The sequence below is a fragment of the Carlito syrichta genome, unplaced genomic scaffold, assembly GCF_000164805.1.
Source record: "Carlito syrichta isolate Samal-C Ts95f unplaced genomic scaffold, Tarsius_syrichta-2.0.1 Scaffold288233, whole genome shotgun sequence".
In the NCBI taxonomy this organism is placed as follows: Eukaryota; Metazoa; Chordata; class Mammalia; order Primates; family Tarsiidae; genus Carlito; species Carlito syrichta.
Window position 1 is genome coordinate 392,057 of NW_007232329.1, and position 21,215 is coordinate 413,271.

A 21,215-nucleotide genomic window follows, 5' to 3' on the forward strand; every position below is an offset into this window, starting at 1 on the left:
AAAAGTGACCCCAGTCTCTGCCCTCAGGACCCTAGAATCTGGTGCAGTGGATGTATGAAGACTTTTGAAAGCTTGTGTGCCCAAGACCATTCTGTGAGGCTGTGATATATCAGATCTGGAACAGAGGTAAGGCTCTTCCAAATCTCAAATATTTTGTCTGCCTGAAAATGCTTAGTATCTTAATAATCACAATCATTTCCCCTTGAAACAGTAACAGTAGCATTATCATATGCAGCTTTCAGGATGTTTTTAATATTAGTGCTAATGCTATCATAAATACTCTGTTTCATAAAAAGAAATTAGGAATTGTGTTTTAAATCCTGAAGTGTATGACAGTTATAGACAACGACGGACAACTACATGGATGTTATGCTACAAGAAAAAAAGATAGGCAAGCTAATTTTTATTTTAAAAGATCCAGTCCAGACTATAAGAAAGTGTTTGGCAGTAATGGGAAACTGTCAGGGGAGGGGGGGTGGTATTGGCAATTGAGGGAAATTGCTAGGGTAGGGAGGGGCATACCTCATCAACAAGAGTACCTGCATAATCTACATTTGTATACCTAACCCTGAATCGTAACCCATATCTTTATAATAAAAAAAAGAAAAAAGAAAAAGATCCAGTCCCCGCTAAAATGATAACACAAGACCATGAAAATCCATTTTAGAGTACTGTAAGCAGATATACAGCTAGATGATTTTTTAAAATAAAAATTTATACTTTATAGCAAGTCTTATTTATCCTTATTTTAATAAAGGGATATTCATGTATGATAGAAAATGTACTCATGGGGTAATCTTCTAAGATAGAAGATTATTTCTTAGTAATTGTGTTAGTTTTAAAATAATTTTAATAATGCCCTGCAAGAGGGAAATAATGATATACCTGAATCCATACAAATTAACTCAGATTTCTCAAAGGGATATTTATTTTAAGGTTATAAATATTACTCACAATTGATTTTAATTAGAAACCCTGCTGGGCTCAGTGGCTCAGCCTGTAATCCCTGTGCTTTGGGAGGCCTAGGTGAGTGGATTGCCTGAGCCCGCGGGTTTGAGACCTGCCTGGGCAACTTGGCGAGACCTCATCTCTACAATTCAAAAATTAGCCAGGCGTGGTAGTGCGCTCCTGTAGTTCCAGCTACTTGAAAGGCTGAGGCGGAAGGATTGCCGGAGTCCAGCAGGTCGAGGCTGCAGTGGCCAGGAGCAGTCATTGTGGAAGAACGAGTATCTGTCTCTCACAACAACTCTAGCAGGTATGTTGATGCTGAGAGATTCCTAGAACTCTTACCTAGTGGGGGAAGCCTGTACTACAAGAACCCACTCTCCAAAAGATAATTCTGGTTTGGGGGGAGGGGGTCGAATGTGGAAGAAGTGAAACAAAATATGGCAGAAGCACCAAAAGTCATTAAAATTGACAAATTCAAAAAGAGTTTTGAGCAGTGGAAAGTGTCTTGATAGATGTATTGCATCAAACGGAGAGTACTTTGAAGGAAACTGAAGTTTAACATGTAAGAATAAATAGACAATGCATATATATCACATATATCCATATCCATCATGAGTGTGGGTGGGACTGTGTGTGTGTGTGGTCACTTTGTATCCCCAGTGTCCAGCATGAAGCACCTATTAGGTGCTCAACACATACTTAGTAACTAACTATACAAGATAACACCAAAAGGGAACTCATTTCCAAATAAGATCAGAAGCAACCCTGCAAACTACTGACTTGTTCAGGATTGTAGGGAGAAAACACTGGCTTTCTTATTCACTTCAGTGGTCTGTACTTGACATTTTTTTGTAAAATCGAATAAATAGGGTTTTTGTTTTGTTTTGTTTTGAGTTGAGTTGGAGTCGCACTCTGTCACCCAGTTGCCCACACTGCACTGAGTGTTCAGCAGTTTTTGACCAAAAACGGGCATAACCCCTGTGTCCTACCCTCCATATTCACCCAGTTTCACCCGAGTGACTATTTTTGGTTTCCCCAGATGAAAAAAAGTCCTCAAAGGGAAACATTTTGCTAATGTGGAAGAGGTGAAATAAAAATGGCAGAAGCACTAAAAGGGATCCAAACTGATGAGTTCCAAAACTGTTTTGAGCAGTGATAAAAGCATCTCAACAGGTGCATTGCAGCAAACAGAGAGTACTTTGAAGACGACTGAAGTTTAAACATGTAATAATAAATATCCAATTTTTTATAAATAAATTCTGTATTTTGGGGGGTATCCCTCTTGTATGTAACACTTTAACTACATTGTATACTATGCCATACATGTGAACTTATTTATGTATAGTGAGCATTTGTATATTTAATTGTATCATTCTGTTCTGGGTTCTAGTTTATGTCCTCAACCAGCCTTCCTATTTTTAAAAAAGAGAAGCTCACAAATGAACAAACAAATAAACAAACCCTGGGAGATTAATCTTATGCAACCTAAGAGTAAATCTTAGGAATCTTGTTGACTTAAAATCGATTCTAATGACAGAGATTATCAAAGTTTATTATATCTAGAAATACATTCAGGATCACAGTTTTGATGACACAGGTTTTGATATCACCTGTAAAATATATGAATGAGTATAAAATGGTTTAGACATTAACCATAGAGTATTCAAACGTTTAAAAACCAAGATAATTATAGTTGACAAACTATGCACGAGAAAGATACATGCTCAATTTTTAAAATATAAAATAAACTTGCTGCTATTTTAAAATATAAAATAAACTTGCTAAATATTTGAAATGATATCATTGTTTATACTTATTTCCAATAGGATTCCAGAAAGGATGCTTGCTAACTACTCTGCTTCAATGATTAAGGTTCTCTTCTTTAGACGATCTTCTTCCCCCTGGCTTGGCCAGTTTCTCTGTCTGGTTTTCAGTGATAATGTCCCATGCACCAGCTAGTAAAGGGTAAGCTAAATGCCTTGTGTGCATCTTGACCAAACATCTAGGTACAAGGTTTCACAAAGGATTTCCAGTTCATGTGATAATGAGGCATATTTTATTTTGCAGTTATTTTCCCCCCCAATTATAAGAAACTTAAAACTGGCTCAGTGTAGTTGGGCAAGAACTTTCGTTGATTTATTTTACAATAGGATAGTCTTCAACATGAAAGTACAGTTTGAATATCTAGCTATATCCAGAGTGCCATTATTAGATTGAAAAAGCCACACATACCTCCGACATTGTTCTTGTAGGTGTTATATAATTCTTTTACTCTTCTGTAACGAAAAGCCAACTTCCTCATCCAGTCAACCCCTCCTCTTACACCTGTTGGCAAACAAAGGTTTGCACTACTTGCAGCTGCATGGAAGCCATCAGTTGCAAAACTGTAGGTACTGCAACACCCAAAATACATTAAAAAGAAATAATTACATGTGCAAAACTCCATAGCTGAATTTCTGTAGGAAACAGCATACTTAAAGGCATGGCTTACCTTAAGTCCTGCCCATTATCATCAGAGGAAACATCATCTATATGAACTTGATCACACTCCTGTTAAAAACATTGGAAAAGTTATTTGCGTTTCAAGGGATGCTTGTCACCACCTCTGACGGTTTCCCCATCTTTCCATTTGATCAGACTATGGCCAGAAGATGGCAGCACGTGCCTGTCCATCCCAGCATCTCACGCCTGTTTTCTTGAGCTGGAAAATGGCACCATTTTTACTCTTCTAGATTCAGAAGAGTGTCATAAAAAATGGGTTAGAAAACACGTGGCATGAAGGCTTCTTTAAAGAAATTTTTTAAAGGGATTTTAATCTTAAAAGTATTGATAAGAATCTATCTTTTAAAATCTTTGCTCTCATTTAGAGTCCCTTCTAACCATCGCTGTTGTGAATAGCTAATCTGCAGATGTACAAAACCTGTTTGGTCTGAACACTTCAAGTGGTTACTATTATTTGTCATTTGTTGAGCAACGACATTGGGGCTTGCCCTGAGATTATGATGTCCTGTGAAATTTCCATGACTTCCTGCTTCCTGCCGGATCAAAGGTATCATGAAAGGACCATGCTGGTGTTATTTTAAGGGTTCTGACTGTTTTTTAAAAAAACACAGAAAAAGTTAATAACCATTGAAGACATTTTCTTTTTGGGGGGCTTAAAAATTTTCAAATAGAAAGGAGTACTTATAAATAAAAGGAAATAATAAAGATTTATCATCTCAAAGGCACTACAAAACTCCTTGGAAACTAAACTTTAGGTAAGCATATCCACACAATGGATTTTAAGTTATGGTGTACCCAGAACAAATGTAAATTTTCTAAATAAGGATCAGATTTTTCTTTGCTGTTCTGAGTCTTATTCTGCCTTCAAATAACCTGCAATGTTCCAGTGCAATATTACAAGAAATGAAGGTGAAATTTGACCAGAACATTTAAAATATCTTGTCCTCAGAATAATAACTATATAACAAATAATAATAAGAAAGTATTGACATACAATAAATAAAAAACATAGTCATAATAAATAAATAACCTCAGAATAAATATGGTTTAGCCTATTGGGCCTCTTTTTGTCTCTCTTAAATTATTTTAATCATACAGATTCTGACAATAAGCATAGTGCTTACAATTCAGAATTAATTTTTTAAAAATTATTAAATTTGAAAATACATCCTACTTAACAAAGGCTTTTCAGCTACTACTTATACTCATTATAGGAGCTGGAAATATTGTTGGCCAAATATTTAGAATCTAGTCTCCAGCTTTCCATACAGAGTTCTTTAATTCTGTTTCTGTTTATGGATAGACCAGTTGATTCAGACAACCTTTAAAATATAAAACTCGGTGACTAGCCTAATCAGTACAATTTCGGTATGAAACTTGAAAATCCAGGATAATCCATTTTTAAAGTTCACGTGGTTTACATAAAACACGTGTTTAGCTATTTTGGAATAAATCACCACCTATATTAATAGGGAAGGGTCCAGAAGGCTTAATCCAATCATAAGCTCTCGGAGGTGGTATTTGGTTCACCAGGATACACCCCACTTAAGGCACAATCTGGCATAGAATAATCATTCCACAATTCTTTCTCAAGTAAATGGCAGTCATTTAAAACAATCATTTAAATTTTCCAACACCAAGTTATGGTGATGTAACTTAAAAATATTCTAGATGATAAGGGCAGTAAGAAGATATTCATATTAGAGTGGAGGGGAAGACAGAGAAGAGCATGGAGGCTGCCTGAGTCATGGTCAGAAAGGCAGCTGAAGAATCTCTTCCCTTCTTTGACCAAATATTGGTTGAAAGGAATGCAGCCCAACTGTAAGCAAAGGGGCGCTGTGCTTCCTGAAAAACATCAGGTAAAGGTACTGCAAAAAATGGTAGAAGCCATTGAACTGGGCTTTAAAGGAAAGGGTGTTGAGATTTTACCAGTTAGGATGAAAGATGGAGATAAAATTCTTCTCCCAGAATATGGAGGCACCAGAGAAGTTCTGGATGGAGAGATGATTTATTTAGAGATAGTGGCATTCTTGGAAAGTCTGTAGACCTAAAATAAATCACTATCGAAATGGTATCACACGAAGCTGCCCATTCCACTGAAGATCTAAAATCTTTCCTCATGTAAATAATTTCCATGTCTCTCTTTTAAAATAAACTAACGATATTCAAAAAGAAGGAGGGCCTTGTAAATTGCTCTGGTAATGAGAAGTTACTTTTATATTTAATACCCTCTCATCCTAATTTTTAGAGAAAGTCCTCTGACATTTCACATATTGCTCACGTGATTAATTTGTACATAAACTGCCCCTAAATGTTTCTTTTACTCTTGAGGACAACAGTATATCACACTCATTGGACCATAAGCTTCATATTTGAAGTTATGTTTGAGGTTTTTCCAAATCTAACTTCTCTGTAAATTTATGCCTAGTTAACTCTGCCTGTTGACTCTGGACAGTTGCCTGAGGATTACAGTCCAGTGAAAGGAACCTGAACTTCAATTACTTGGGATTTTAGGAAAAGCTAAATAATTGTTCTTCAAAGAGTTTTCACTCTGAGGAACTTTGCAAGAATCATTTTAACCAAAACATAAAATGCTAAAAACATGGTAGTGCTTTGGCTTTAATATATTTTCGAAGAACTCAAACATTTGAAACACTTCTGGCACTCATCTTAAATTATTTAATTTTGTCTTATAAGGTAACCACAAAGTCGTAGTGATATTTATCAGTTATAATTCACAGCAAGCAGTATTTTCTTAACTTTTGTGATCTCAGACTCCCTGGAGCTTTCTTTTCTGGAAGTTATTGTAACTGAAATAGCATTTTATTTAAACACACAGCATTCTCTTCTTCGGAGGAGTAGTGTGACATTTGCCCTTTCTGCAGTTGGACAGGATGTCATGAAGTGTCTATTAGGAGGATTTAAATTTGTATCTTTTAAGGAATTATGTGAGAAGCAGCTGCCAGTACATATGTTGCTGTATCTATTGAAGGGTTTGAGTCTCAAATTATACTTTTAGGTTAAAAAAAAGAAGCCTGGGAAATTAAATTTTAAAAAATAAGTTAATGGTGGAGTTACTCTCTTGAGGAATTCTCTTTGTCAGCAGAAGTAGAAATAACTTAATTCTAGTTATGAAGCCCAAGACAATCTTTGGTTATAAGAGGTTTATAGGTTTATTGAAATAAAAAAAAATTGTGTGAAAATAAAGTTGACCTTCAAAGTCAGCTGCAGAAGGATAGAGGATATGTACGTAACACACTGAATGCTCTTGAAAGCTATTGTGTTGATTTTATTAGTTTTGGTGCTTGTTTATCTCACTTAAGTTCGTCATTAACTTATGTATCTCCTTGGGCACTTCATCTGGATGTGCATGCCTGCGTGTGGTGTGCATGTGTGTGTACACGTCTAACAAGAGCTTAATCCATTTATATGCCGAGACAATTATTTCATGGATTAAGTACAGTACTGTTGAATAGCTAAGTTCAAGAGTTTGAGTGAAATGGAATTTTGGTCGCATTCTGAAATACAACTAAAAAGCTATAATGAGAGAAGGGAAAGTCCGTACCCATACTCTCTCAGTTACTGTTTCTACCAGAGATACTGCCAGATATTTTAAAAATACATATAGCATAGTACCTAAAGTAAAATAAAATGTCTTTAAAAATCAAATATCATAGCTAACTACATAATATTTTTGATATCCCGATATCCATTTCAAACTTTGTAAAGTTATTTACACATTCATTGCATGCTACTTTTGCCTTCTTACTTTAGAGTTCTGTTAGCAGTTGAGTAGTAAATTTATTCCATCTGGTTTCTAACATGCCACTGAAAAATCTGAAAGTTCATTTACTCCATTCACTTCTAGTGAAAAACAATTAACCAAATGAAATAAACACTATAAAACTTATATACAACCTATAAAACTTATATACACAGCTTTGAAAGGGCTAATAATCTTAGAATTCTCTTTAGAAAGAAATACATTCATATTTACCAACAAAAAAACTAACCTAAAATGTTATCACTGTAGATGAAAAAAATTTAAGTTCCAAAAAGGTTAAATGTGTTTTCTATTATCAGGTATATATAAAATCACTCTGCATTCTAGATGGTAATAAGTAGCAGGATTAATTTAAATCAGGTTTTAGACAGGTGGTTATTATTTCTTATTATCTAAAACTAGAAAACTTGCCTAAGAATACTGATCTTTTAAATTATCCATTAAAGAAAAGAATGCCTCTTTAAACAGACAGTAATTTCATTATCCAGTAAAAACACTGGCTTGCTATAGAGAAAAAAACAAAATGCTATTCCACAGATTTTCAGCACATACACTCATGGGATGTCCTGAAACCCTCACTTTTACTCTCATGTCTCTAATGCAACTAAAACTGGATTTAAGATCTTGTCCAGTTTTACACAAAACTATTTTAAGTCACTCAATAACTTGGCTTTTCTTTCTCACATGCTTTTTAAAATTTCAGCATGACATGGGGTTGGAAGCATGTGTTCTGGAGTCAGCCAAATCTGCTTTAAATTCTGGTTCTATCACTTAGGTAGCAGGTAATCTTGGAGGTGATTTTTACACTGTGGACCCTATAGCTTCTTCCCTGGAAAAATAATGTGATCAACGTATTTATTTCAGAACACTGTAAATTCCTGGGAACCCCAACAAAATTGTCTAGAACAAGTTGGGGGGGCTCAATAATAATCTCCCTCTTGATTCGTAATGATTACAGATAAAAACTTGCATTCGAAACCATGAGATAAAAAATAATTTTAAACATGTTACTTTAAAATAAAAAGGAATCACAATTTCAGCACGGTTATGCTTGATTGAGAAGCACTTCTGCCAAGTGCCCAAACTACTTAGTTATTTCCAATTCTATCATCTGAATGTTGACTAACCCAGGGCTTTAGCACACAGATTATATACCTTATTGTAGTACCTATTCAACTCCTCTGAGGCTATTTTTTTCTTGGGCTCTTTCGTTTTGCTGTCGCTTTTGCTTTATCTTCCTCTTGTTTTCCATTTAGACATTGTAGCACCATTTGAAGTCAGAAATTAAAAAATAACAAATTCAAAAAAAGGAAATTGGCCAGGTATGGTGGCTCATGCCTGCAATCCTAGTGCTTTGAGAGGCTCAGGCAGGAGGATTCCTTGAAGCCAGGGATTAGAAATCTGAATAAAGCAAAACTCTATTTCTAAATTAAAAACAGAATTTTAAGAGAAGATGAATGCATGCAAATCTATCAAATGTGCTATGTAAATACCTCTACCACTATCTCATCCAGAAGGGGCAGCAACAAGGAATGATAATGTCTGAAGATAGGTTTCAGATTATCTGCTGAATATAATGATCCATGCTATCCTCACAAGTAGTATCTGTGATATTGTCTAGTTATTAACCTGAATGATTTTCTGGTTAATCACTTGGAAGAGCTAATGCTGATTCCAAAGGTGCCAAGTGGGTTATAACGGAGACACCAAAACAACCAGGAGCAGCCAGAGCCACATACATAAGTGACGGCAATGCCGCCATCTCTTCTTTGGAGACATTTTGTTCTCCTTTTGTGCCAGGGCATATGCGTTATTCACCAACACAATTTAATTTTCTGTTTATATCTACATGGACATGTATTTTCCTCTTGATCAGAATGTTACGATTCTCTTGAGCTAAATTTCTCTTTCCGTCTCCTTGAGGTTATTTGAAGATATAGGAAGCATCAAAGAGGTCCAGTGTTGGATACAACTATTCCTACCTTTTAAAATCCTTACCTCTAAATCGTTAAAAAACAAATGTGTATCAGCAAGATTAAAAATCATTTCCTCCATGCGGAGTCCAAGGGTAACAGCCATGGGGGGGTCCTGCAAGAAAACGTATGGCATCATGAAGTAAAGTTTCAGTAACTGATGATACAATGTTATTACTAAAAACATTTTAAGCCCTTATGGCTGTGGGGAGGAGAAGACTGAATGGATTTTTACTGAAGAGTCAAAAGATTTCCTTATTATCCCAAATGCACAGACACATCTGGGAATTTAGACATTTGTCAAGATGACTCATACATTTTCACATAAAGTCGAATGTTCATGAGAGGCAGAGGGAGAAAGTCAGTTTGTTCATGGCCCAGTTATATATAATCCACGGAAAGTCTTTCGGAGGAAGGTATTTGGATGAGGCACTGAAAAATGGAGCAAACTTGTTAAAAAAAAAACAAACAAAAAAGGATGTCCTTTAAGAATGGCAACATAAAATAAAAAATATATTTAAAATGAAAAAAAATGGCAACAAATATATTGAATTAAAAGAGAAAAGCAGACTCATTGTGTAGGACTCAAGTAAAAATTTAAAAAGGAAATGCTACCTTGAGGGAGGATAAGAAGAGCTAGCAGAAGACAGTGCAATCACCACTTAATTATTAACTATACTGTGATCAGCAGGGTAATAGGAATCTCTATCCAAATACCATAGCATTTGGTCTAACCTGCATTGGACCACAGTTGAAGAGGGAGGGTTGAGGATAACTAAAAGAACATTACTCCCATAAATGTAATCTAGGTAGAAAATAAATACCTTTGGAAATGTAATGGAAGTGAAGGGGTTAGTAAGGAGTAAAAATGGCTCAATTTTTGTCCACAGAAAGCAAGATGTTAAACAGCGGCAAGGAGTTGAAAATCAAGACCAGAGTTGTTACTTGACCATGATTAACTGCAGCTGAAGGCCTGGCATCACGAGGCCTAAGACTGAAAAGTAAAGAGCATTTGGGGATAGAGACAGGGAGGTAATTTATGCTCAAACATTGTGTTTAAAATTATCAAAGTGGGAATGATCTCTAAAGGAGATCTGCTAATAGGTGTGACTCTGGAGATATGGAAAAGAGAAAACCTGGAAGAGGCAGAGTCCTGGAATTTGATGCCAGATGGATATTAGCTGGGAGAAGAATATGGTTTGAATAAAGCTGACAAGTCTAGAAGGCTACTATTGGTTTTGGCTGGTAAGTTATTTTGGAAGACCTCAGAGGGTGATTTGGGTTGAGTAGCTGGGCCAGGAGCCAGACAGTCAGGATTTGAAAAGAGAGAACCCAAATTGTGTCTTCAACATTCTAATAAATGGCATTCCAAAAAATGTATTTAAACTTGGGGAAGTGTGGCTGGGCACGGTGGCTCATGCCTGTAATCCCTGCACTTTGGGAGCTTGAGGTGGAAGACCACTTGAGCCTAGTAGTTCAAGATCAGCCTAGGCAACATAGCGAGACCTTTTCTCTATAAAAATTATATACATAATATCCGGGTGTGGTGGTGTGTGCCTGTAGTCCTAACTACTCAAGAGGCTGAAGTGAAAGGATCACCCGAGTCTAGGAGGTCAAGGTTAAGGTAAGCCATGATAATGCCACTGCACACCAGTTTGGATGATAGAGTGAGACCTTGACTCTAAACAAGCAGACAGACTTGGGGAGATGTAATGTTAACTTTACTCAATTTATAAGAACATGCATCCAATGTCCGGCCAGGCAGTATTCATCTACACCCCTGAACATATTCTATTTGCAAGTGAAACTCCTCATGCCCCGCCTCTACTCCAATAACCTATTTTATTACAATATTTGCTTCTGTGATGTTTTAAAGGAGAAGCCCTCACGTGTAAATGTACTTGAAGTGTCAGCCCTATGTTCTGTAGCCATTAAATCCTGGAGAACAGGTATTGCATGCTAATAAATGAATTGAGTGCTGAGGGGTCATGAGGTATGTAGAGTACAGTAAGCCTTGGTATGGGAGAAGATGGAGAGGAGACAACAATAATATTGGTAATTGTTTACATCTCTTCCCTAGAGACTTCTGTGAATTTCAGAGCTAGAGATTCTCATTTCTGAAAAAAATGAGTGTTGACTGTTCACATACTTGATGGCAACCTGGTATTGTGTTCTCCAGCCAGCTTGTCTCTACTGATCGATTCATCTGTCTTCCAGGGACAGGACTATTTGGAGCCACATACCCCCAAATCCCATAAATTCTGTTTATCCGACAAATACTCATTCAAAAACAAGAAAAAATATATGAAGTGCCCATTTGTGTCTCAAAGGGTTTCAGAACTCAGAAGGACCCCTTGCTCTGTTTCCTCCTTGCTCTGTTTCCTCCAAGTGTAAAATTCTTCTTTGTTCTTATTCCTTATTTTGTTGAAATCTCTAAAGGTTGAATACATCTTTTAAAAGATTTGTCATTTTTGTTAAAAAAAAAATTCCCATTGCTAGTCTCAGGATTTTTTTGTGAGGGGAGGTGAGAAACAGGACATTAAATAGGCAGAAGACATAGAAAACTTGTAACTATTCTGCCTAGTCATGGAACCATGAACAAAGTCTACAGAAATATCAGGAAAAATCAAATGTAATTATAGCATATAAATCCATTAGCAACGCTCTATGCTTTTGAGGAATGTTCACTGAGGCAAGACAGTAAAACTGAACTCCACACTACTCTGTTATGTTTCTGATGATGACTGCCCTAAAAATATATATTTCAGATGGAGGTTCAGAAATATATTATTTAAAAGGTTTGGAGACCAGGTTGATTAGACTCTTATCCAATGATTTGCCCATTTTTCTTTTTAAGTTTTAAATAAAATTATTGAACTTCTGTGTTCATTCCTCACATTCTTTGCATTTACAAATCAGATTTATGGGGCTAGGAGAAAACATACTGTTCCTCTTTGATTGTTACTTTGATCGATTCCACGCTTCTGAAGTACGTAACTCTCTATGCTTCCCAAACCGTGATAGGATGATCCATGAAGAATGCATTTTGTACATCTGATAAGCATGCAAACAAATATAATTTTCTTTTTTTCAAAAAAAAAAAAAAAGCAAGAATCTTCTAGCAAGCTAGCATGGCGTATGGTATGATGAAAACTGCATTTGAGCACTCCATTGGAATGCAACCTCACGGCACTGGGAGGGCTGTTCATTTGTTTTTCAAGCTGTGGTGATTCCACATCACACACTCCCTTAGAGCCAGGACTTAGTAAGCATTTTGGCAAAATATCATTTGTTAACTGGGAAAGTTTAGGTCTGTGGTTTGCTGGAGTGTGAACTAGCTGCATTTTACTAAGGTTTCCAGAGAGCAAGGGCTATTGAAAGGGAGATGTTTCATCACCCATGCCAAAGGCTTGGCACAGATGGGCTGGGGATAGTCATGCCATAAGCCAAGGAAAACCATGCCTGGAAGAGGCGGCGATCTTGTTTCTAAGAGAATGTCGGTGAGGGCTTACTTTGAAATATATAATTTTGCTTTTTGTTTTTTTCCAGCTAAGTCACTGGGACAGCTAATTCGAAGTAAGCAGATTACAGTACCATATTTTTTTTTCCAGTTAAGGGACTCAGATCTAAGAATTCAAGAAAGGTGACCAGACATTTGGTGGATGCAGCCTTAGTAGTGTCTCTTTGTTTGGTGCCCTGTCCTGCCAAATGATTGCAAAGACACTGTCAGTGCTTGTACTTCCACTGATCTATCAGACACTGGAGAGCGTAACAAACTTTTGGATTGAACTCAAGTTTTACACTGAGATGTCTGCTCATTTTCATTCGTTGTTTGTATAATTATGGGCACCTTGTGAATCAAGAGTTGGTGCTCTTTTTTTTGGCTTAACTGTAGTGAGTGTTGAGTTTAGGGTCTAAAATGAAATGATAGCATAAACTTGAATAGAAGGAAAAATGAGATAATAAACTCACTAACAGGGTTTTATGGAGCTCTGATACATATTATACAGTTCCAAAAAGTCCAAAAATGTCTAACAGAGTTTAAGGTGGAGCAAACTGAACTTCTGCCAATTAATTAATTCTGTGCACTATTCTATCTAATGAAACTGTTCCTGAGAATTTTACTGAATACATACACACACACACACACACACACACACACACACACAGAGAGAGAGAGAGAGAGAGAGAGAGAGGGAGAATATGAATAAATAGCTCTTGGCCTTTAAATGTGTGGTTCTAAGCCAGATGTTACCAGTGTATAACCAAGTCAGGATCAAGTACAGCACTTCTCTAAATCAAAATACTAACGCCTATTAGCCGTGCAAGCACAGAGCATAAATTGGAGCCAGACTGTCTGTCTGTGGGCCTCTGCCCTGTATTGGGCCATCAGCTGGAATTCCTCCTCTAGGGACACACTGTAAAAATATCTCTGGAGAGGCAGCAATTATGTATTTTTAAAGAAACGGAGGATTTTTTTTTAAGACCTCAAGCTCTTGTAACAGTTATTCCTCTGGGACCTGAAATATGTGTGTAGATGCAAGTCCATCACAGAAGAAGGAAGACTAGCCACTCCGTGAACCAAGGTGACAATAGCTACTGGATGTTTTAGAATATATGAATTCTTCACATCAGTGAGAAGAGATGAAATGAAATTCAGTCATGCCCATACCTATCACCATACACAAAAATTAACTCTAAATGGATTAAGGACCTAAATGTAAAACCTCAAACTATAAGAATCTTAGAAAATACACAAGACATGCTTATGGAAATTGGAACTGGCAACCAATTTCTGAACAAAACCCCAGTGCCCATGCCTTAAGAGATAAGATAGACAAGTGGGACCTCATCAAACTAATAAGCTTCTGCAAAGCAAAATAAACCATCAAGAAAGCGAGGAGACAGTTCACAGAATGGGAAAAAAAATATTTGCCAACTGTATATTTGACAAAGGCCTAACATCTAGGATCTACAGGGAACTCAAACGCGCCAAAAGGAAAAAACAAACAGCCCCATTCAAAAGATATGAATAGACACTTCTCAAAAGAAGATGTACAGGCAGCCAACAGATACATGAAAAAGTGCTCAGCCTCACTCATTATCAGAGAAATGCAAATCAAAACCACACTGAGATACCAGCTAACCCCAGTAAGAATGGCCATTCATGGCCATTAATAAAACAAACAACAACAGATGCTAGCGAGGATGTGGAGAAAAAGAAACGCTTCTACACTGCTGTTGAGAATGAAAACTAGTGCAACCTCTTTGGAAAACAGTGTGGTGATTTCTAAAAGAACTAGAAATTTACCTTCCATATGATCCAGTATTTCACCTATAGGTAATATACCTGGAGGAATTCAAATTAGCAAACTGAACTTCTGCCAATTTATTCTGTGTACTATTCTATCTAATAAAACTGTTCCCAAGACTTTTACTAAACACACACACACACACACACACACACACACACACACACACACACACACAAACATACACACACAGAGAGAGAGAGAGAGAGAGAATATGAATAAATAGCTCTTGACCTTTACATGTGATGATACCTGCACACGCATGTTTATTTCAGCACTATTTGTAATAGCAAAAACATGGAACCAACCATGCTATCCATCGAAACTGGAATGGATAAAGATGTGGTACATATACACAACGTAATATTATGCAGTCATAAAGAAAGACAAACATATGGACTTTGCAGCAACTTAGATGGATTTAGAGTCTATCAATCATATCCAGTGATCTATCATAGAAGCAAAGAGCAGAGTACCATATGTTGTCACTCATAAGTGGACCTTGAACAATTATCATAATACTATAAAAAAGGGAATGACAGTAGTGGGAAACTGCCAGGGGAGGGGGGTTGGGATTGGCAGGGAAGGGACGGGCAGGTAAGGGATGGGGGACACACCTCATCAATTGGGTACCTGCATAATGAACATTTGTATACCTAACCCTGAATTGTATCCTACATCTTTAAAATTAAAAATTAAAAAAATAATATAAAGGTTAAACAAATTATAATATATATTCATAAGATATTAGGTACAATTACCACTATATGCAGTGGCATGGATGAGTCCTAGAAACATAATATTCACATTATAAAGACATAAATGTATTATCTGTTTCCAAAAAGTTAAAAATAAGCAAAATTAAACCATAGTGGTTGGGGGACATAGAAAAATGGAAAAACTATGAAAAAAAATTTTTCTCATAAAAATTAGCATACAGTGCTTCTGGCAGAAGAAGACTGAATGATCAAAAGGGGTCACAGTAGGAGATTGTGGGTGCTTACAGTGTTCTAATTCAAACATGGATGTTTGCTTTAGAAGTATTTGTCAGACTGTATATGTATGCTTTATGCAACTTTCTCCATATGTGTTAAATGTTAATTTAAAAGGATTTAAAAAATTCAGTCATGAATCAGAAGGGAAACTTGACAATTTCAATATCTGTCTATGATAGGTAGTGAGCTTACGAGGTCTCAGGAGGAAATGGAGAATGGCTCAGGATTATTTGTCACATATTTACCGAGTGTCTACTATGTGTTAGACATCTTCATATTTGGGGCAGAGAGCAGATAACCAAAAAAGTAAAGACCCTGCCCTCATGGAGTTTATATTATCACTGGATAAGACAGGTGATAAACAGACAAGAAAAAAAAAAACTAGTAAATATAAGCACCTCAGGTAACGATAAGGCTATGGTGAAAAAAATCAGGATCAGTAGATATGTAGGCAATGGAGGTGAGTGGTGATCATTGTTTTAGAGAAATGCAGGGAAGCCCCTCTCAGGAGGAAACAAGTGAGAAGCAAAGCTGAGAAGGGAGCTGGCACACACAGATGTGATGGTGGGGAACACATGCAGAGTCTGGGGCGAGCACGAGGCTAGTACATAAGAAACCACATGAGGCAGAAGGGCCAGTCAGGGGAGTGAAGGGAATCAAGTCTTTTCGGAGTGAAGCCATGCTCAACTGCGTCAAATTCACTTGAGAGGCCCCAGCAAGGTAAAGCAAGAAGCACCACTCGCGATCTGCAGGAAGGTAGTTCCTCAAACTTGGAAGAGTCATTTTATGGCCAGCTGGAAAGAGGCGAGAAAGACAGCAGCAAACAGAGGGACAAATGGGCTCAAGGGACTTTTCTGATGACAGGAATAGGACAGCATGTCCTGTGTTGATGGGAAGAATCCCAGAGTGGGAACTGGCGGCCCAGCGATAAAAGTCATTTCAGGAGTGGGTTCCTTGGGTGAGTGAGAAGGCCTGGAGCCAGGGCACATGGAACTGCAGAGACAGCAGAGAGCATGGCTACAGACGCAGGACCACAGATCTGGTGTTGTGAAGATGAGGAAATTCTTTTCGGTTTGCTTTTTTCTCCCCCCCTACCCTCAGTAAATGAAGAGGTTTGTAAGAGTTGGAAGAGGACTTCACAGACCTGAAGGGAGAGCAGGTATGATATAGTTAGTTGGAAGAGTTCATGACCCCAGAAATGCTAGCACCCAGGTAAGATTTGTGGCCATATTCAGCTGTTGAGTTAGGGGACAGTTAGTGGGTTTGTTTTTTTTTTTTAACAAGGTGAGTCTGATGAAAAAACAAAGAGATAGGAATAGAGGGATGTTATGCAAAAGTGGGATTATAGACACACCAGGGATCCAAGCTGGGAGGATGATGGCTAAACAGAGGTTCTCAGACTTCACCATGCAGGATAAACACCTCTGGAAGTTTTGAAACTCTGGCTGCTCAGGCCACACCCCACACAATTAAATCAAATTCTCTGAGGTGGGTTCATGCCTCAGTCACGTCAAAGCTCTCTAAAGTCTAACGTACAAACAGAAGATTGAGAAGCAGCAGGTGACGACCTTGCTACTCAAAGTGTGGTTTACAGACCAGTGGCACTGGCATCACTTGGGAGCCTGTTAGAATGCAGAACTGTAGAGTCTACCCCAGATCTACTGAATAGGGATCTGACATTTAACACGACTGTTAGGTGATTCATATGCATTTTAAAATTGAAGACACACTGGTTGAAGCACTCTCAGGCAGACGGTCTGGAGCAGTTAAGGAACCCCAGAGCTGGCATGACCTTCTGGCTTCTCAGGAGTTAAGACTCTGGGGTAATTCCAAAAACCTGTCAGACGTGAGTCAGTGTGTGATTACTGAGTAGAATGGTGGCTCAGTATAACTTCTTAGGAACTAGACTTCTCTAGAGTTGCTTAAAGTTAGGAAGAAGTTTTTTTTCCCCCTGCTTCACCTCCATAAAGATTATCTGTGGACTTAACTTCAGGGAACAAATGACCCATGATGTCTCCTTTCTGGTCATGCAGTCAGCTACCCTAGCAGGGGTAGAAGAAGACTATAAAAGGATGGGTGAGGCATTAATTTAGGGAAAGGAGGGTTGATCATGATTTAAGGGAATTTAAAGGAAATTAATGATCTAATTCCTCACCTCCCCAAGGTGTGAGACTAAATGATCGTCAACTGAGATAAAAGGGACTGAAAACTCTGAGGCACCTTATAGAAGGCTCCTCCAGAAGTTTGCGCTTTTAAGAGATTAAAAGTTACCATTATACTTCGGGTATTTTCACTTCAAGTTAATAAATATGATGCCCTTTCAAGATACTTTCCATTTTCTAATGTCCTCCCAGCCAAAACTTGATAAAGTTGGGCTTAAATAAAAGTTAGTAATCCGTCTGGCTACTTATGAGATCACCTAGAGTCATTCAATCTAATTTTTAAAATTATCTAAAATAAACATATACTCAACACAAAGTTCTGAAAGAGGAGACGATAGGTAGCATTGACTCCCAAACTTCCTAAGATAGAGTTTGAGAAATATCACTGTCCTTGACTTACTTTATTTTTATATCTGTATGTACTACATTTTTGTATATTCTATATACATATGCACGCAAACACACAACTAAATGTACTACGAGCAATGAGGAAAAATACTAGGTATTTTTTGAGGCTTGAAAATTCTGGTTTTGATGCCTGGTGAGGATGTGGAGAAAAAGGAACACTTCTACACTGCTGGTGGGAATGCAAACTAGTACAACCTCTTTGAAAAACAGTGTGGTGAGTTCTGAAAGAACTAGACACTGACCTTCCATACGACCCTGCTGGGAATATACCCGGAGGAACTCAAATCATTCTACAAAAAAGATACCTGCACCCGCATGTTTATTGAAGCACTATTCCCAATAGCAAAAACATGGAACCAACTGTGCTGCCCATCCAAACTGGACTGGATAAAAAAAGATGTGGCACATATACACAATGGAATATTATGCAGCCATAAAGAGGGACAAACACATGGACTTCGCAGGAACTTGGATGGATTTAGAGTCCATCATACTCAGTGATCTATCACAGAAACAAAGAACAGAGTACCACATATTCTCACTCATAAGCAAACTCTGAACATTTACCATAATACTATAAGAGAGGGATTGGCAGTAGCGGGATACTGCCCGGGTAGGAGTGGGAGGACACAACATCAATAAGGGAACCTGATCTTAAACCAGGCAAAGTGGGGACCAAAGGAAGGTCCAAACTTTGTCTGTCTGTTCACCATTTGTATACCTAGTCCTGAATTGGACCCCACATCTTAAAAAAATAAAATAAAATAAAACTGACAGAACTTAAAAAAAAAAGAAAGAAAGAAACAAATTCAAAAAAAGAAAAAAATAGAAAATCCTGGTTTTCATTCACTTTATATATAACAAATCCACTCTCTGGTCACCCTGACATAGTGCTACTTCTCTATACACTGAGCTGAGCATCTCACATTATGAGGTAAAACAACAGGTACAAATATAAGATGCAAATTTCTTTAGAAAATATTCAGTTTCCCAAATTTCAGGCTTGCTTGAATCTAAATAAAACAGGTTACACTTACTCTGCTACTATTTATTCTGTGGTTGGCAATGTGCTGAGGTTTAATACATTAACTCACTGAATCCTCGTAATCAAATTATTACTTTTATTATTCTCCTCGTTTTGTATACAAGGCAGCTGAGGCTCAAAGATGCTAAATGAATTACCCAAGGTCACATGGGCAGTAGGAGGCGGAGCTAAAATTCGAACCCAGGTCCATGCTTCCTCCAAAGACAGAGCCCTTTGACCATAAAGCCCAGAAGGGAGGTAATGGGCCTGGAGCCATCAGGTTGCCTTAGACCCATGGATCTAACACTTGATTAATTTTAATCACTTCCTATTAAGTCATGTTGATTTTCTTTAGTTCACATGCACAAAAGTCAGTACTTACATTCATAACTATCCTATTATTTAAAATCCAGCCAGTACTATTTTGGAAGTCCTTCCCCACATAAATGTATATCGATTGTTTAATATAAAAGTAATCAATTGATTTATCCTGATAACCATATTCTTTCCCCAGCACTGCTCTTACGTAAAATACTGTCTAAAATGAGCAATACGTTTGGGGAGCATGAACTTCAATTTCACATCACAAAGCAACCATTCACTTTTTCTTCAGTATTTTTCCTAACTTGGGCTATTTCCTTTGTATTCTAACTGTGAAATAACTTTAGAGAATCATAGGCTTCATAGCACATGAAATATTAATGCTCCAAAATAAACCAAATCCCTAAAGCACAATTTATTTAGCCGTCTTCACGCTTTCCTGAAGACAAAAAAAAAAAGAAGCAATTACTGCAACTTATCAGGCGAAATGATAGATACAATTAATCAGGGAGTAGGAATAATCTTCATAAACTCTAAGAGATGATGAATAATTCCTAGTCTACATCCTGTCAAATTTACAAACTTCTATTTTGGAGTTCTGCAGTGTTGAACACTGTACAAGCCAGCTAGCACTCAGCCGCAAACCATCATCAGCCTCACAGCAGCAGAGCTCAGGTACTGATGTTCCTCATTTGCCATCAGGGGACATGTGTAGTTCTGCTTGAAAAGAGAGAGTGCTGACAGCTGAACAGAGTAAAAAAGTGGTAACATTAGCAAGAGCCTTGGAAAATTCATATTATTTATTTATAAATGGAAGTGGAATTTTCTAAGTCTTTTTTTTTAAATTAAAACAGAAAAGTTAGATGGGGCAATTTACAAGTAAAATGGCATTATTATGGTCTATGCATGTTATTTTTATAGGTTATGGGGAGAAACAAAACAAAACACGAGACCAAAAGAGTATAGAGATGTAGATTTTGCTGGCTACGCCACTTAGATGCTGTATAAGGTAGTACCCATCACACAGGGTGGTAGTGACAGCCAACGAGAGCGTGTATTTCATAGGACACTCAGCGAAGAGCCAGGCAAGAGTTCAAAATGGTACTCATTATTGTCCACTAATTATGAGTGACAGGTAGATAGGTAGGCAGGTGTGGTAATTTCAGAACATGGTTTTACATCTCTAGCCCTCATGGCCCCAGTTCCAAGCTCACTGTATATTAAGTCACTGCAGTGCCACTTCACACATTGTTAGAGTAAACGTTGACCTTCTGCAGGTCTGAAAACATCTGCCTTGAGTCATTTTTCATTTGGGGGAAAGAATGTGTATTTTTACTTAAGTTTCTCTGACCTGGGAGGTAGATGATGGTTTTCATAGCAGAGTGCCCCTTATATATTTACATTATCTCTTTTAACCAGTCCAGGAACCCAGGAAGGAAATAGATCATAATTTTCAGATGAAAGAGGCTCAGATATCAAATGACTTGCCCTCAGGTACATCTGGGACCAGAAGGTCCTTCTGACACCTAGTTCAGTGCTCCTTCAGTTGGATGACTGCCCTCTGTGCAAGACCCAGGATGACAAAACCGTTTTGGAATGACAGAGAAAGATGGGGCACAGGAGTGGTCACACAGGGAAATGGGATCTCTCCAGTCCCCATCTCCACCTTTACCTACAGCAGCTCTGCCTCTAGATGCTTTTTATAGAGATGCTCCCTTTTATAGCTCTCTGGCTTAAAAAAGTGGAAAAAAACTCACCATGTCCCACCAAAATGTTATGATCTAAA

The 21,215-nt window shown here is 37.6% G+C and overlaps 1 protein-coding gene across 6 annotated transcripts in view; it reads right to left on the reverse strand.

Annotated features, from left to right (window-relative positions):
* Positions 1–21,215, reverse strand: part of EYA4 (EYA transcriptional coactivator and phosphatase 4) — a 73,916-nt gene that overhangs the window by 12,041 nt on the left and 40,660 nt on the right. For all 6 annotated transcript variants that reach the window (XM_008053525.2, XM_008053524.2, XM_021710182.1 and 3 more), the window contains 3 exons: positions 9,233–9,322; positions 3,440–3,498; positions 3,181–3,341 (listed from right to left, as the gene is read on the reverse strand). In XM_008053525.2, the coding sequence (XP_008051716.1) occupies positions 3,181–3,341; positions 3,440–3,498; positions 9,233–9,322 (310 nt within the window). The remainder of the gene's footprint in view (positions 1–3,180; positions 3,342–3,439; positions 3,499–9,232; positions 9,323–21,215) is intronic.